A 17443-nucleotide genomic window follows, 5' to 3' on the forward strand; every position below is an offset into this window, starting at 1 on the left:
ACCAAGAATAGAGGGGAACCAAGAAGACAATATTAGCGATCAACTTGGGGAAATTAATATTAGTAAAGAAATGGTTTTAGGTAAATTGTCAGATCTTAAAACTGATAAATCTCCTGGACCTGATGGCCTACATCGTAGGGTTTTAAAAGAGGTGGCTACTGAGATAGTGGATGGCTTGTCTTTGATCTTCCAAAATTTTCTGGATTCTGGAACAGTTCCCATTGATTGGAAGATTGCAAATATAACACCACTATTTAAGAAGGGTGGGAGAGAAAAGATGGGGAACTATAGACCAGTTAGTGGTTGGGAAAATTCTTGAGTCCTTAATTAAAGATGTCGTTATGGGATTCCTGGAAGACCATAACAAGATTAGGCAGAGTCAACATCTCGAATTGGCAGGAGATGTGACTAGTGGAGTGCCACAAGGATCAGTGTTTGGGCCTCAGCTATTTACAATTTACATCAATGATCTAGATGAGGACATTGAATATAATGTATCTAAATTCGCGGATGACACTAAACTCGATGGGAGAGTAAGCTCCGAGGACGATGCAAAAAGATTGCAACGGGATATAGATAGGCTCGGGGAGTGGGCGAGTAGGTGGCAGATGGAATTTAAGGTGGGGAAGTGTGAAGTTATTCACCTAGGTAGCAAAAATAGAAAAACAGATTATTTTCTAGAGGGGGAAAGATTAGATAGTGTTAGTGTTCAGAGGGATTTGGGTGTCCTTATACACCAGTCTCAAAAAGTTAGTTTGCAGCAAGCAACTAAAAAAGCGAACGGCTGTTAGCGTTCATTGCAAAAGGTTTAGAGTACAGGAGTAGGGAAGTGTTGCTGCAACTGTATAGGGCCTTGGTGAGACCGCACCTGGAGTATTGTGTGCAGTTTTGGTCTCCTTATTTAAAAAAGGACATACTTGCCTTAAAGGGGATGCAGCGTAGGTTAGTTCCTGGGACGAGGGGACTGACCTATGAGGATAGGCTGAATAAACCAGGGCTATATTCTCTAGAGTACAGAAGAATTAGGGGAGATCTTATTGAAACATATAAGATTCATAAAGGGCTGATAAAGCAGACACTGAGGGACTGTTTCCCCTGGTAGGAGAATCTATAACCAGGGGTCACAGTCTTAAAATTAAGGGTCAGAGTTGAGGAAACATTTCTTCACTCAGAGGGTAGTGAATTTATGAAATTATGAATTTCATAAATTCAGAAGGCTGTAGATACTCAGTCCTTGAACATTTTCAAAGCTGAGACTGATAGATTTTTTAAAAATAGAGGGATTAGGGGATATGGGGATAGGGCAGGTAATTAGAGTTAGGTCAGAAGATCAGCCATGATCTTATCGAATGGCGGGGCAGGGCACGAGGGGCCGAATGGCCTACTCCTGCTCCTAATTCTTATGTTCTTATATCAAATGCAAGGATTATTATTATACTGTATTACTTTTTTATTGTTACCAAAAATATCATACAGAATACTGAGTGAATATTGAAATAAATCATTTACAAAAAAACATTTTACAGGAATCTTTGCAATTATAAATGATATGTTTTTTGTTTGGTCAGCCGGTTGTCTGACACGTGCTGAAACTCATCACCATGCTTTAAGAGTATCCAAATCAGATTGAATTCAATATGTGTCATTGACACACGAAAATTTCCCTTCCTAAAATGTGCATACTCTCCTTGGTGGTAATCAGCTTGCTTACCTAATTCTTGAGAGTAATAGGTGCAGGTTGGCAAGAGTGAAGGTTGGAGACCGCAGAATGTATGCTGTGCTACAGCTGCAGTTTAACCGGTTCAGCTCGAAGGACATCCCACTTACCTCTCTCCGCAAGGAAAGGTCAATCATATTACAAATTCATAGAATTATATTGAATGCCATGGCACAGAAGCAGGCCATTCGCCTGACCTAGTCCATTTATTTCCTTCTATTCAAGCGCTCTGAGACACCGTCCGGCATGGAGGGCACTATATAAATCCAAGTTGTTGTATTCCATTGCCCCTCATTTCCTCTTAAACACACTGATACAATTTCTTCAACTACAGCTTCCAACAGTGAGTTCCACATTCTCACCACCCTCTATGTGAAGAAGTTCCAAATAAACAACCTTTTTAGATCTGCTACTGGATAGTTTGTTTTAAACTCATCAACAAGTGGTGTTCTCATCCACCTTATCAAAACTTTTCATAATCTGCGCTTTTAGATTGATTACCAAGGCATCCCAAGAGAAGTTCCAATGAAGACCCTATGGCCCATTTAATTCCATCTTCCAGAATGCCCATGCTTTCATCACGAGGTCAAGCTGTTCAACATGGCTTTACAAAAGGGAAGTCATGTTTGACAAATCTCATAGAGTTTTTTGAGGACATTTCCAGTAAACTAGATAAGGGAGAATCAGTGGATGTGGTCTATTTGGACTTCCAGAAGGCATTCGATAAGGTGCCGCACAAAAGGTTAGTCCAAAAGATAGGGGCCCATGGAATCGGGGGGAGCATATTAACGTGGATTGAGGAATGGTTAACGGGTAGGAAACAAAGAGTAGGGATAAACGGGTCCTTTTAGATTGGTGGGGTGTGACTAGTGGAGTGCCACAAGGATCAGTCTTTGGGCCTCAGCTATTTACCATCTACATCAACGATCTAGATGAGGACATCGAAGTTAATATATCTAAATTCGCGGATGACACAAAACTAGGAGGAAGTGTCAACACAGAGGACGACATTAAAAAAATGCAGCGAAACATAGATAGGTTAGGTGATTGGGCAGGTAGGTGGCCGATGACGTATAATGTAGGGAAGTGCAAAGTCATCCACCTCGGGAGCAAAAACAGTAGAGCGGGTTATTTTTTTAGGAGAGAGATTGGAATGTATTGCGTCCAAAGGGACTTGGGTGTCCTTGTACACCAATCACAGAAAGTTAGTCTGCAGGTGCAGCAGCAATTAGGAAGGCGAACGGTATGTTAGCATTCATTATGAAAGGATTAGAGTATAAGAGTAGGGAAGTCTTGCTGCAACTGTATAGGGCCCTGGTGAGACCACACCTGGAATACTGTGTGCAGTTTTGGTCTCCTCATTTAAGGAAGGATGTACTTGCCTTGGAGGGGGTGCAGCGTAGATTTACTAGGTTAGTACCGGGGGTGAAGGGGATGAGTTACGAGGAGAGGCTGATCAATTTGGGCCTATATTCTCTAGAATATAGAAGAATTAGAGGGGATCTTATAGAAACCTATAAAATCATCAAAGGGCGTGAGAGAGTAGATAGTGGGAGATTGTTTCCCCGGTTGGAGAAACTAAAACCAGGGGTCACAATCTTAATAATAATCCCTCCAAAAACCCAAAACAATAATAAATTGGTCATTTTCAATCTACGACTGTTTGTGGGTCATTGCTGTGCGCAATTGGCTGCCGCGTTCACCCAAATATATACAGTCAATTCACTTTACAGTGAAGCGCTTTGGGACGTCCTCCCGACGTGAAAAGCGCTATATCAAATGCAAGGATTATTATTAAAATCAGAGGCCAACCCTTTCGCACTGAGTTGAGGAAGAACTTCTTCACTCAAAGGGTGGTGACTGTATGGAACTCACTACCCCAAAGGGCTGTTGATACTCAGTCCTTGAACATATTCAAGACTGAGATAGATAGATTTCTTATTGCAAAAGGGATTAAGGGATATGGGGATAAGGCAGGGTCAGGTTATTAGCTGGAGTTAGATTAGAAGTCCTGTAGCTCAGTGGTTAGAGCACTCGCTTTGCAAGCGAGAGACCTGAGTTCAATTCCAGGCAGAGGGCGAAACCTTGGGCAAGTTTCCTTACTCCACACAGAGCCTAATAATAATCCCTCCAAAACAAAACAACAATAAATTGGTCATTTTCAATCTACGACTGTTTGTGGGACATTGCTGTGCGCAATTGGCTGCCGCGTTCGCCCACAAATATAGTCAATTCACTTTACAGTGTGTTCTGTGAAGCGCTTTGGGACGTCCTCCCGACGTGAAAAGCGCTATATCAAATGCAAGGATTATTATTATTATTATAAGATCAGTCATGAGTGAATGGCGGGGCAGAGGCTCGAAGGGCCGAATGTCCTACTCCTACATGTTATATTATGTCTGTGCTGCTGTGTGTGTGTGTGTGTCTCTGTGCTGCTGTGTGTGTGTGTCTGTGCTGCTGTGTGTGTGTGTGTGTTGTGTGTGTGTGTTTTGTGTGTGTGTGTGTGTGTCTGTGCTGCTGTGTGTGTGTCTGTGCTGCTGTGTGTGTGTGTGTGCTGCTGTGTGTGTGTGTGTGTGTCTGTGCTGCTGTGTGTGTGTGTGTGTGTCTGTGCTGCTGTGTGTGTGTGTCTGTGCTGTGTGTGTGTGTGTGTGTGTCTGTCTGTGCTGCTGTGTGTGTGTGTGTGTCTCTGTGCTGCTGTGTGTGTGTGTCTGTGCTGCTGTGTGTGTGTGTGTGTGTGTCTGTCTGTGCTGCTGTGTGTGTGTGTGTGTGTCTCTGTGCTGCTGTGTGTGTGTGTCTCTGTGTGTGTGTGTGTGTGTGTGTCTGTGCTGCTGTGTGTGTGTGTGTGTGTGTCTCTGTGCTGCTGTGTGTGTGTGTCTGTGTGTGTGTGTGTGTGTGTGTCTGTGCTGCTGTGTGTGTGTGTGTGTGTCTCTGTGCTGCTGTGTGTGTGTGTCTCTGTGCTGCTGTGTGTGTGTGTGTGTGTCTGTGCTGCTGTGTGTGTGTGTGTCTCTGTGCTGCTGTGTGTGTGTGTCTGTGCTGCTGTGTGTGTGTGTGTCTCTGTGCTGCTGTGTGTGTTGTGTGTGTGGTGTGTGTGTGTGTGTGTGTGCTGCTGTGTGTGTGTGCTGCTGTGTGTGTGTGTGTGTGCTGCTGTGTGTGTGTGTGTGTGTGTGCTGCTGTGTGTGTGTGTGTGTTGTGCTGTGTGTGTGTGTGTGTCTGCTGTGTGTGTGTGTGTGTGTCTGTGCTGCTGTGTGTGTGTGTGTGTGACAGTGTCTGTTACTCACTCCCAGGCGCAGCCGCCATCTTCCCAGAATGCCGCTCACTGCTGGGGGCGGGCGGGCGGGGCGGGGCGGCCGGTTTCACGCCCAATTGGGCGGGTTTTGTCTCGCGGCGCCTGTGCGGCGGAACCACATTTTTTAAAAAAAAATCGTTTTAATTGAAACCTGCTGAAGTTTAAACACACGTTTTCTTACCCAATTTAAAAAGCACTGAGCTGACCTGGCCACGTGCCGCCTCCAGGCGGCGCCGCACACATTCGGGGCTACTTTGGGCGGGTATTCGGTGGCCTGGCCACGCCTCGCCGCCCCCCTGTCGGCCTGTGAGGGTCAGCGCAGCTTTACACAGCAATGCGCAGGCGCAGCTTTATAGAACAGTGCGCCGTCGCAGCTTTTTATAGACCAGTGCGCAGGCGCAGCTTTTATGGAACAGTGCGCAGGCGCAACTTGGGATCACGTGAACCCCGGTCGCCTGAGCAACCAGAGTAAACACTCACCCCCTCACACACACACACCCCCACCCCCGGGCCCTTCACACACACCCCACGGCCCCGGCCCTTCACACAACCCCCCGCCTCGGGCCCCCCACCCCCGCCGCCCCGGGCCCCTCACGCCCCGGCCCCGGGCCCCCCGCGCCCCGGGCCCCCCACCCCGGGCCCCTCACCACCCCCCTCCCCCCCCACCGCAGCTCGAAGACCCTCACATCCGGACCGCAATAGGGCAGGTGAGAGCAGACAGGGTGGGGGGGTGTGTGCTCTGGTCAGCAGTGATTCAGGGAAACTGTTCATTCATTTCATACCGACATTGCTGTGTGTAAGTTGGCTGCCGAGCTCGTGTGTACATTACTCAGTCACTAGTCGTGGAGTCCTGTAGCTCAGTGGTTAGAGCACTCGCTTTGTAAGCGAGAGACCTGAGTTCAATTCCAGGCAGAGGGCGAAACCTTGGGCAAGTTTCCTTACTCCACACAGAGCCTAATAATAATCCCTCCAAAACCAAAAAAAACAATAATAAATTGGTCATTTTCAATCCACGACTGTTTGTGGGACATTGCTGTGCGCAATTGGCTGCCGCGTTCGCCCACAAATATACAGTTAATTCACTTTACAGTGTGTTCTGTGAAGCGCTTTGGGACGTCCTCCCGACGTGAAAAGCGATATATCAAATGCAAGGATTATTATTATTATAGATTGATTAGCGATTATCTATGAAGCACTTTGAAACTTTGACCTCACAGGAGCTACATCAATACTGTATTTATTTAAGTAGTGGTTGAATTGGAGTTAGACAATTGGATATCAGGGCTGCATGGAAATGGCTTGGGCAACTGTTAAGATAGTTGACATGAATTGTAAATCATCTAGTCAATTATATGTCTCAATTTGCACACAGTTTTGCCCCGTAAACAGCCATGGAGTGAGTGACCAATTTTATTTTGGGGATTGTCAGCTAGGACACCAGGAGAGAGAAACTCCCATCTCTTTTTGAACAGCGCCATTGGATCTTTAACGTTCACCTGAACAGGCAGACAGCTCCTTGGTTTATATCTCATCTGGAGGACGTACCTCAATACTGCATTGGAGTATTAACATGGACTATGCAATTCCAAATCCTGACATGGGGCTTGAAATCACACCTTCTGACTCAGAGGCAAGAGTGCTACCAGGCTGACAAATTATTATTAGGACGTGTAATGCCTTATCTAGCTTTTTTAAGGGTGAATTGGGAGAAATATAAAAGTGTGTGTCGGGGGGAGGCCTCAGTGGAGCCCTCTTTCAGAGAGAGATAGAGGAGATAGAGGGTATACTTTACTATAGGAAATATGTCATGGCCGTAAGTAGATACAGGGACAGTGGTCTCTTTTGCTGTATATTTCTGTGGTTCTAAAACATCTGCAGGGCCAAATTTTGATTACAACATAACACAGGGAGGAAAAAGAGATGGGAGAGCAGGAGTTATCTTAACAGACATGATTTTGTACTTCTTTGAAGACCCCGTACCACCAAATCTCAGTGACAAGACAGGCAGGGACGCCTCCTCCAGATGGCCATCAAATAACCTCTGGAAATGCCAAAAATCATTTTAGGTAGAAGATTCACAGCTGTGAAAGAGAAGATATTTACCAAATGTATAGGATGCTTAGTTCTTTGTGTCACTGATTCCTATCTCCACCCTTGACTTGTTAATAATTTATTACTGGGGGCAGGAATTGCATTGAATTATATAAAATGTGACACCACTGAATCGGGGAATTCGGCCCAACTAGCCCATAACTATGTTAATGCTGCACACATAAACTTTCCTCTAAAATGAAGTATACATTGGTGCTTTTTGCTTTAATCACAGTTTTGTCAGTGAGTTCCACATTCTCACCACCCTCTTGTTAAACTTTTCTCTCAGCAAATTGGCTGTTGTGTTTGCCAACCACATACTCTCTCTGTCATATCACTTTTAGAATATCCTGTGGTGCGCTTTAAGGCATCTCGATGATGTGATAAGGCACTATGTTAAATGCAAGAATTATTATTCTTATTTATTATTTATACCCCTTTTATTTTTGACTCACCAGCAAGTAGAAACAACCTACTAAATGCTTACCTTCTAGTCAGCTGGGCTCAGTTGGTAGAATTCTCACCCTAAATTACAAACTTTGAGATGTCTCAATGACATATCAAGTGCTGTAACAAATACAAGGATTATTATTAAATTCTTTCATAATTTTAAACACCTCAGCCTTTTACGTCACCCAACAAACCATGACAGAGAAATAAACACAGCCCCTGATCTTTTCCCTGTCCCTAACCCTCAGCAAGGCAATGAGTGGCAATGAGTGCCTTATAAAGTATGTCAATAACTCGCATTTTCTGTGGTTCATTATTACTGTTACAGAATGCCTGGGACCAATCAACACCTATGGGTATGGTCAGCTTCTTTATTCTCCTGACTTAAGTGAATCACTTCATATTTCCCTAATTAAACTTCATCTGCTACCAATCCACCCACTCTGCAAGCCCGTTTATATCTTCCTGTTTTTTTCACAATTATTTTCATTGTGCATCAGCCTAAGCTCAGTTGGTAGAACTCTTGTATCTGAGTCAGAAGGTTGTGGATTTAACCTCCACATCAGGTCTTCAGTGCGACCTGAAGATGGGCAAAGAGGGGGCAAGGCAGAAGGATTGAGGTAGGGAGTTCCAGAGTTTCAGGGCATTAGTTAGAATGCACACCCGCCGATGATGCATCCCCGCAGAATACCACTTCCTACTTCTTGACAGTGTGAGAAGCTGCGCTTTGCTCCTACTCTTTGTTTTCTATCTTCCAACCATCTCTCAATCCATTCTGCTGCCTCTCCCTTGACTCCACATGCTCTGATTTTTTTATGGCACCTTCTGGAAGTCCATATACAAGACATCCTTTGCATTCATTTGGCTCCTGTTAACTCTGCAAGCCAGAGCCCTACCTGGTAGCTGGACAAAGGAGAAGGAAGGAAGCAGAAAATCACTTGCCAAACCAAGACTTGTGTTTTTTAACTGGTTAGACTCCCAATGGTCCTTCAGGGCACACTCTAGGGTCCCCAAGACTTAGCTCTTGCCAACCTGGGCCCAACACTTTCTGGAATTAGGTAAGCAGGATGCATCCCTCCAGGGAGAGAGTGCACATCCCATTTCAGACATACGTAAGTATATAGGTTTTTCCAGAAATTTCCATGTGGAGGTGGCATACATCTGTAGAACTCGTGAGTGGTTTGGATTTTCTTGAACACAGCGCTTGGCTGACCAACAAAAATATTATACTGTTATGCTGTGTGAAAATTTTATATCCTTGAATACTAATGTTTGTAGTTCACGTTGAATGCTTTTTTCAAATAGGTTTCTTCATCACTGTAAATACTCTGATAAGTTCCTATCAATCGGTAAATCCATGGAGAGTGTTGAGCCAGAGATCAAGATTCGCCCCCCAGTGCCTGTGCATATCACTGTGCTAAAAGGCAGTTTCCTGGTATGTATCAATTATTATTTTTTTAACCAATGTTCTAGTGTATTGGTCCATCTTTTTCTCCTGAAGTCTTAAACCAACTCCCACCCAATCCATCTCCCTGGTACAACAGCTACCTCCGTTCCTTCAATTACTATGCAGTTGGCACAAAGCCGGACCTGCAGTCAATCACCAATTTAGTTTGACTACCTCTGAAACTACTGCCTCTTCCTCACTGAAGCTAAAATCTCCTCTTTCTTTTTCACCAAGGCTGAAGCTCCTCATCTCCACCACTAATACCTCCTCTGTTCCTCCCTCAAGCCCTCTCCATTCTAATCTCTGATACCAAATCCTTGTGAGCAAAATAGACAAAACCCAATTTCTTGTGGACATGGACAAGGTGAAATGTGGTTGATTCTGAGTCAGAGCATTGTGGGTTCAAGCTCCACATTGGACTTGAAACTCATAATATAGACACTCCAATCAAGTGCTGGAGGAGGTTCCTTCCTTTAGATTAAATGTGAAATTGAAGTCCTGTCTGTGCCTGTTGAGGTGGGTGTTAAAGATTCCATTGCAATATTCAAAAAGACAAAGGAGTTTCTATGGGTATCCTGGCCAACAATCCCTATTGGCAAATGTAGTTTAAAACGGAAAAATGCAAGCTCCTACATAGAGGAAGTAAGACATCGGAAACTCAAGTACTCATGTATTCAATATAATTTGTGAAATGGGAAGCTGAAAGAGATCTAAGGGTATTAGTCGACACATCACTCCGTGTCAAAACAGTGGGAGGCAGCAATAAACAAATAATAATAATTGTTACATTTTGTGCAACTCCTTTACATCGGGAGGATGTCTCAAAGGCTTCACATGATATACTGTAAAGTGTAGTCTAGTGACTGTGCAATTTCTGGCAAAAACCTGGTAACTAATTTGAGATTAACAATAAGATGCTGGACTGTATTACTAAATCAGTCCAGGTTTGATCCCCAAATGTTACACTCTTTATCTGAAACCCACCACCTGCTCCCTTGACCCCATCCCCACTCCACTCCTCATCTCCCAGCTCCACCTCCTTGCCCCACATATCACAGACATCGTCAACCTGTCCCTCTCCTCTGGCTCTGTTCCCATTCCCTTAAAAACTGCCACCATCACTCCCACCTTGAAAAAACCCTCCCTTGATGTGTCGCAACTATCAAGCTACCGGCCCACCTCCAACCTCCCCTTCCTGTCCAAGGTCCTTGAAGAGTTGTCGCCTCCCAGCTGCGCTCTTTCCTCTCCACCCATTCATTATTCGAACCCCTTCAGTCGGGTTTCCGTGCTGCCCATAGCACAGAAACTGCCCTGGTCAAGGTCACCAATGACATCCTGACCATCTGCGACCAGGGCTCCCTCTGCCTCCTCGTCCTCCTCGACCTATCGGCAGCATTCGATACGGTCGACCACGCTATCCTCCTCCACCGCTTGTCCTCCCACCTCAACCTTCAAGGCCCTGTCCTTGAGTGGTTTAGGTCGTACCTCTCCCACCATCTTCAATTTGTTTCCACGAATGGTTTTTCCTCCGGCCCCCGCACTGTCTCGTGCGGTGTCCCTCAGGGCTCTGTCCTCGGTCCCCTCCTCTTCACCCTCTATATGCTCCCCCTGTGGCGACATCATCCGCAGACATGGGGTTAACTTCCACATGTATGCGGATGACACCCAACTCTACCTTTCCTCCTCTACCCTCAACTCCACGACCACCGATGTCCTGACAGCTGCCTGTCCGACATCGAGTCCTGGACGAGAGACAACTTTCTTCAGCTCAACGTGCGTAAAACTGAGGCCCTCCTGATTGGCTCACGTCAGCGCCTCCGCACCTCAGGCGCTGACAGCATCAGCATCCAAGGCTGCACTCTCCACCTCTCAAAGCCAGTCAGGAACCTTGGTGTTCTGTTCGACCCTGAGCTGTCCTTTCTCCCTCATATCTGCGCCACAACTGGCACCGCCTTCCATCACCTCCGGAACATCGCCAGACTACGGCACTACCTCACCCCTCACGCTGCTGAAACCCTGGTCCACGCCTTTATCACCTCAAGGCTGGACTATGGGAACTCTCTCCTCGCCGGCCTTCCCGGCCCTCCCTCCACAAGCTGCAGGTCATTCAGAACTCTGCAGCTCGTGTACTGTCCCGCACCAGGCTTCGCGACCACATCACTCCCACCCTCGCTCGCCTCCACTGGCTCCCCATCCCCCAGAGGATCGAATTCAAGATCCTCACCCTCACCTACAAGGCCATTCACGGCCTCGCTCCCTCCTACCTCTCCGACCTACTATCCCCCTACCTACCTGCCCGTACCCTCCGTTCCTCTGGCTCTGGTCTGCTCCACATCCCCCGCCCCAACCGCCCTACATCGGTGGCCGGGCCTTCAGCCTCTCGGCCCCCAGGCTCTGGAACTCTATCCCACAGTGCCTTCGCCTTGCCTCCTCACCTTTCCCCCTTCAAGGCCGGTCTCAAGACCTTTCTCTTTGACCATGCCTTCAGCTCCCCTCTCGACTCTCTAACCCCTCCTCGCTCCCTCCCTTCCCTCCCCTCACCATTTCCCCCCTGCTCGGGTCCTGACCCAACTGTACAGCGCCTTGGGACGTCCTCCCGACGTGAAAGGCGCTCTATAAATGGAATCTTGTTGTTGTTGTCGAGCCACTCATACATGAAGCAGATGAGAGTAACTGCAAAGACAAGCAAAGCTATTTGACAAAGGCAGAAGGTTGGATGCTTACTCGGAGCAGGGTATGACCACAAGATCACAAACGTGGTCTGCATGAAGAAGGCCTTTTGGCCCATCTGATCTCATCCCTCAAGAACATCCATCCTAACGTCCCCCAGCTGCTTTTTAAATGAGTCCCAGTGTCCTGGCCTCTCCCACCTTCCATGGCTACCTATTCCAATCATTGATTACTCTCTGCGTTTAAAAAAAACTTCCTGGTGTTTGTCCTAAAATTGTCTTTTACAATTCTAAACCTATGTCCTCTTGCTCTACTCTCATGATCCATCCTAAAGTATTGATCTGGGTTTAATTTTTTGTTTTGACGTAACAAACCTTCGGATTCAGAGGTGAGAGCCCCCAAGTATATTGTTATGACTTTGCACTGCTTGCAAGTTGCCCATTGAAGGCATTGATTGGAAGATACAAGAGACATCGGTCCCAACTATTGATTCTTATCAATATCAGGAGGTTGGGATGGACACCAATGTTTGCTTGGACATTCAACTTTGTGATCAGGCTAAGGGAGCAATCTGCTTGTTCTCATCTCTCTTCAAGGTCCCAATGTAGGTCAAGCTTGTGGCATATTAGACTGGTGTCCAACAGTTTTCCTTTATGGTTCTGAGCTCCTGGGGATGCAGCAGAGTGAGGCCAAGAAGTGAGGGAGGGCTACGGCCTACACAGGCTTGTCTAAGCAGCCTGGAGGACGAGTGGCTTCTATTTGCCAAGGCCCCTCGCATGAACTTAAGAACATAAGAATTTGCTATGCGCAAAAAGACCAACATCCATCGAGTTCACCTTCCACCATCCCGGCAGTTGCTTAACTTGGCGGTGTCCCAAATTCTATACTGTATCCTGAAATATTTTCCACCAGAAATTGTATCCTCCCGACATGAAAGGCGCTCTATCAATGGAATCTTTTTGTTGTTGTACACTCAAATGTCTAGTTGTTGTTCCGAGCTCATTTCTCTAACACGGGGGATTATCCCCATTGCTCTTCTCTGCACTGATGCTAGCATCTGGGTAAAACCCTCACGTCGCAGTGACCAATACTATATGTAATACTAGGTTCAGCCTGACAATACTTTGGAACTCCATCCCACAATCCCTTCAACTCGCCCCCTCCCTTGCCTCCTTCAAGGATGTCTCAAGACCCTCCTCTTTGACTGAGCCTTCGGTCACCGTCCTATCCTTACGCTCCCTGCCCGACACCCCTCATTATCCCAATCTTCTGCTCTGGTCCAAATCCCTGACTGTCCAGTACCTCAGGATGTCCTCCTGACATGAAAGGTGCTGTGTAATTGTAATTTGTTGTTATTGTTGACAACTTTGGAATACAAGGCAAGTTTGCAACTATCTGAGCACATGACCTAATGGTGGATAGACTGAATAGTTTTTTTTGTGTCTCTGGTTCTCTATTCTGTTCTCTTTGCAGAAAGGAAACAAAGGAGATAATCCAATAACTTATATCCATGCGGAGTACAACAACCTTCAGCTTGGAGATTCTGGAAAAGTACCGATGACATTAGATACTGAAGTGGAATACAACTTCACGACCAGCTTTGACTGCACATTCGAGGGGAATGCTGGTTTGGAGGATTTAGTGCATAAACCAGTGATTTGTGAGTTTCTACCTTAATTTTCCACAGAAATACTATCACAATTCAGGCTCAAACTGGGTTACGTTTCCTTGGATAAAGTGCTCCCTAAAAATACTGCTACGGGTATTTAGGGTGGTTAGATATCTCTTAACCATAGTTTCACGATATTCGGTCATTTTCTCCCATGGCTTCCAGTTTCATCATGAAGGCCTCATGAGGCACTGGATTGAAAGCCTTGCGAAAGTCGATGAACCAAAGTCTGTGGGTTTCCCTTTAGCCGTAAAACGTTCCACGATCTCATACAGAGCCATAACCTGTCCCACACATTCCTCACGAATTCTCACATTCCAGCCAGCCTGCTTCTTCCTGAGCACAACGCGAGCCTCCAAAGTATGTGACACACGTGCAGTGACTACCTGAAGCACCAATTTAAGAGCACTAAACTCTTTTGAAATCAGTGTAGTTTTCAATCTCACTTGGGTTACCCTTCTTGTGGAAAGAAATCACTCTGGAATACTAATGGAGTTTGTGCCTCAGAGAGAGTCCTGTTGACCAGTGCTGGAAGGGCAGTATATGTAATATCCCCACTATTCTAGCCTGCCCCACCTCCCCCCAATGGGCAGCTTTTAGGAACTCAGCATTAATGCTGTCCCTGTCTTAGCAAGGCGCCACAGTGCAGAGTTAATCTCCTCCCAACGGATTGGGTTGACAAGGCCTTTAATTCTTTAATCTATTCCCCATTGCCGCAGCTCTCCCATCCTCCATACAGATGGATCTCTGCTGAGGTTGTTGGGTCAGATGCCACATAATGCTTGGAATTCGCATCTGACCCAACATGTTACAATCTTCTTGAAGGGGAATCCTATATATAGTGCTCTTCAATACAGTCCTTTCTTCCTGCTGTAGAACCCTGTTAACCAGAAGCCTGATGTGATCTGGAGAAGCATCTTTCAAGAATGTTTAATGCGTTGGGAGTAATCATTGGCTAGGCCACAACTGGAATACTGCATCCAGTTTTGGGCGTCTCACTTCAGAAAAGACGTAAAGGCCTTTGATAGGGTGATAGGCTCTGGCAGCATCAACCTCCAGCACGCTACTCCCTCCACAGGCTGCAGATAATCCAGAACTCTGCAGCCCGTGTCCTCTCCCGCATTAAACTCCATTTCCCCATTTCCCCCATTCTCGCCCGACTCCATTGGCTCGCTATCCTTCAGAGGATCCAGTTCAAGATCCTGGTCATCACCTACAAAGCCCTCCATGGCCTCGCCCCACCCTACCTCTGCGATCTTCTAACCCCCTACGAACTCTCCTGCTCCCTCCACTCAGCCGGCTCCGGCCTGCTCCATGGCCCGGCCTACCCACCCCACCATAAGCGAGAGAGCCTTCTGCCACTCTGCCCCCAACCTCTGGAATTCCATCCCCCAATCACTCCGCCTCACCCCCTCCTTAGCCTCCTTCAAGTTCCGCCTCAAAACCCTCCTCTTCAACCATGCCATTGGTTACCTCCCTTCTCCTCCCCTCCCTTCTTTCCCCCTGACCCCAGCTCGGGTCTGAAATACTTTACACTGTCCAGCGCCTTGGGACATCCTCCTGACATGAAAGGCGCTATACAAATGTAATCCTGTTGCTGTTGTTGTAGAGGAGATTTATGAGAATGATTCCTTGGATGACATGCTACAATACAGTACAAAATACACATTACTTATGAATTGTATAGCTTACATTTGTAAAGCTCCTTTCACGTCGGGAGGATGTCCTAAGGCGCTTGACAGTCAGGGATTTGGACCTGACTGGGGGTTGGGGTGGGGGGGGATTAGCATACAGTTTTGAGGAGAGATTGAAGAAAGGCAGTCAGTGAATAGAGGGCATATTTATAAGAAAACCACAATAAGAGCAAAATGAGAACTTGGAAGGATTTTGTTTTACTCAGAAGGAACTGTAGTTGGAATGTGGAAAATCCTGCCAAGGAGGGTGGTGAAGGCCGAGTTCTTTGCAGCTTTCAGAGGGAAGTAGAGTGAGAGGGTGTTGAATGTGTATGGGCATAATGGGGATGGTGGGATTGAATTGATCTCTTTGCTTTGTGCAGACTTGATGGGCTGAATGACCTCCTTCTGTGCTATAGATTTCTGTGTTTCTATATTTTTTCTTTCATATGAAACATCAGTGACTGTTATTGAGATTTTACCCAAAGAAAAGAAGAAAAGAGAAGAAAAGACAATTGTTCTTGGTCAGGCCATTGTGGATCTAATCCCTCTCTTGCAAGGTGAGCATCTTCCTGCAGGAGATGTTTCCCAGCGCCTTGGGACATCATCCCAACATGAAAGGCGCGATATAAATACATTTTTTGGTTGTTTGTGACACCATTAACTATATAGTGACTTTACCCGATGTACGGCACCCAGGCACTGACATTAAGACTTATTCCTTTTAGGAGAATCCACATTTAGGAAGACCATTCAAGTGCACCCAGTAGTTGGTTCCCCTCTGGACCATATTGCACCAGACGCACCCAAGGTAACTAAGAATATTTACCGTAACATTTGTCCATTTACCATGCACGAATACAGACCACGAAAGCAGGGCCTCGCAATCCTTCTGGCTTTTTGGGATTGATACAAGAGGTGTCAGAAAAGTTACCGCATGGTAACTGGCTTGTGGCGCCAAGAGTTCACTCATAGCGACCCCCTATTTTAATCCTTTGATGTCGGCTCTTCCTTTCATTGTGAAGCAGAATTCACCAAGCGTTGGATTGTTCACCCACTAATATAGTTTGGGACACGACATGTCAAGTGACTGCCAGGATGGTGGAAGACGAACTAGATGGACCTTGGTCGTCTTTCGCCAGCAAATTCTTCCATTCTATCTATCAGTTTCAATTCTGAAGTCGGGACTGCACTCTTTAGTGACCTTACCCTTGCCATTATAGATAATAATACTAATCCTTGCATTGATATAGCACTTTTCATGTCTTCTAGATGTCTCAAAGCGCTTTGCAGGATAACTGTAAAGTGAATTGACCGTATGTTTGTGGGCGAAACGCGGTTGCCAATTTCAGCAGTGTCCCACAAAACAGTTGTGGATTGAGTGACCAAATTATTAGGTTTCTTTTTGAAGGGATTATTATTCTTGGAAGAGCGTCCGCCAATCAACTAACAATCGGGTTCCTATTTGCTGTTAGATAAACAGAGGCGTGTGGAGTAAGGAAACTTACCCAACATTTCGTCCTGCCTATGAATCAAACCCAGGTTTCTTGCTTGCGAGGTGAGTGCTCTAACCACTGAGCTACAGTACTCCACAATATGATAAGTATGAAAATAGTGAGGAGATAGGCAATGATACTTTTTAAGCTGTTTATCAGCTCATCAGGTGGGATATTTTGGTGCTGTTTGATGATTCTTCTTGTGACCAGATAAAGTATATGAAAGCAAATTGCAATGCCCGTGATTTCGTGAAAGGGCACCACTCCTCATGATGGGCCAAATGGCTTTCTTCTGTGCTGAAAATTTCAGCAATGGCACGGAGCTGCTAGGAAAGGTGGACCTTTGATCATTTTAGGATTTCCAGTATTCTTCAGTTCAATTCTTTCCTTCACTCAACTTCCTTCAACTGGGTAACAGAACTTGTTATGGGACTAGGTTTTGAGATTGACATATGAAAGCCAAAGAGCTGGAAAAGAATCATTGGGTTACTATCAAGAAGAAAATAAGGACAATTCATAAGTAATGTGTATTCCTGTGCGTTCCTGTTGTGGAGTCCTATAGTGTATTGGTTAGGGCACTCGCCTCGCAAGCGAAAGGACCTAGGTTTGATTCCCGGGTGGGGTGAAAGGTTAGGCAAATTTCCTTACTACACACGCCTCTGTTTACCTAGGTAAGTAGGAACCCAGTTGTTAGTCGATTGACAGATCGCTTTTCCGGGAGTATTAATCCCTTCTAAATAAATAAATAATAATTTGGTTACTCAATCCATGACTGTTTGTGGGACACTGCTGTACACTACTGGCTGCCACATTTCGCCCACAAAATATAGTCAGTTCACTTTACAATATATTCTATGAAGCACTTTGAGATGCCTCGAAGATGTGATGAGGCGCAGTATCAAATGCACGGATTATTATTGTATTCCTGGGTTTCAAAACCAACA

General features: G+C 45.9%; 2 protein-coding genes across 4 annotated transcripts in view; one reads left to right on the forward strand and one right to left on the reverse strand.

Annotated features, from left to right (window-relative positions):
* The window catches only part of brd8a (bromodomain containing 8a), a 52787-nt gene extending 47752 nt beyond the window's left edge, over positions 1-5035 (reverse strand). For both annotated transcript variants that reach the window (XM_007903475.2, XM_042341063.1), the window contains exon 1: positions 4996-5035. In XM_007903475.2, the coding sequence (XP_007901666.1) occupies positions 4996-5014 (19 nt within the window). In that variant the 5' untranslated portion in view covers positions 5015-5035. The remainder of the gene's footprint in view (positions 1-4995) is intronic.
* A 618-nt stretch (positions 5036-5653) lies between these two features.
* The window catches only part of cfap70 (cilia and flagella associated protein 70), a 43309-nt gene continuing 31519 nt past the window's right edge, over positions 5654-17443 (forward strand). For both annotated transcript variants that reach the window (XM_042341234.1, XM_042341235.1), the window contains exons 1-5: positions 5654-5710; positions 8850-8979; positions 13135-13321; positions 15465-15563; positions 15732-15814. In XM_042341234.1, the coding sequence (XP_042197168.1) occupies positions 8902-8979; positions 13135-13321; positions 15465-15563; positions 15732-15814 (447 nt within the window). In that variant the 5' untranslated portion in view covers positions 5654-5710; positions 8850-8901. The remainder of the gene's footprint in view (positions 5711-8849; positions 8980-13134; positions 13322-15464; positions 15564-15731; positions 15815-17443) is intronic.

This window comes from Callorhinchus milii, unplaced genomic scaffold (genome assembly GCF_018977255.1).
Source record: "Callorhinchus milii isolate IMCB2004 unplaced genomic scaffold, IMCB_Cmil_1.0 Scaffold16, whole genome shotgun sequence".
Taxonomy (NCBI): domain Eukaryota; kingdom Metazoa; phylum Chordata; class Chondrichthyes; order Chimaeriformes; family Callorhinchidae; genus Callorhinchus; species Callorhinchus milii.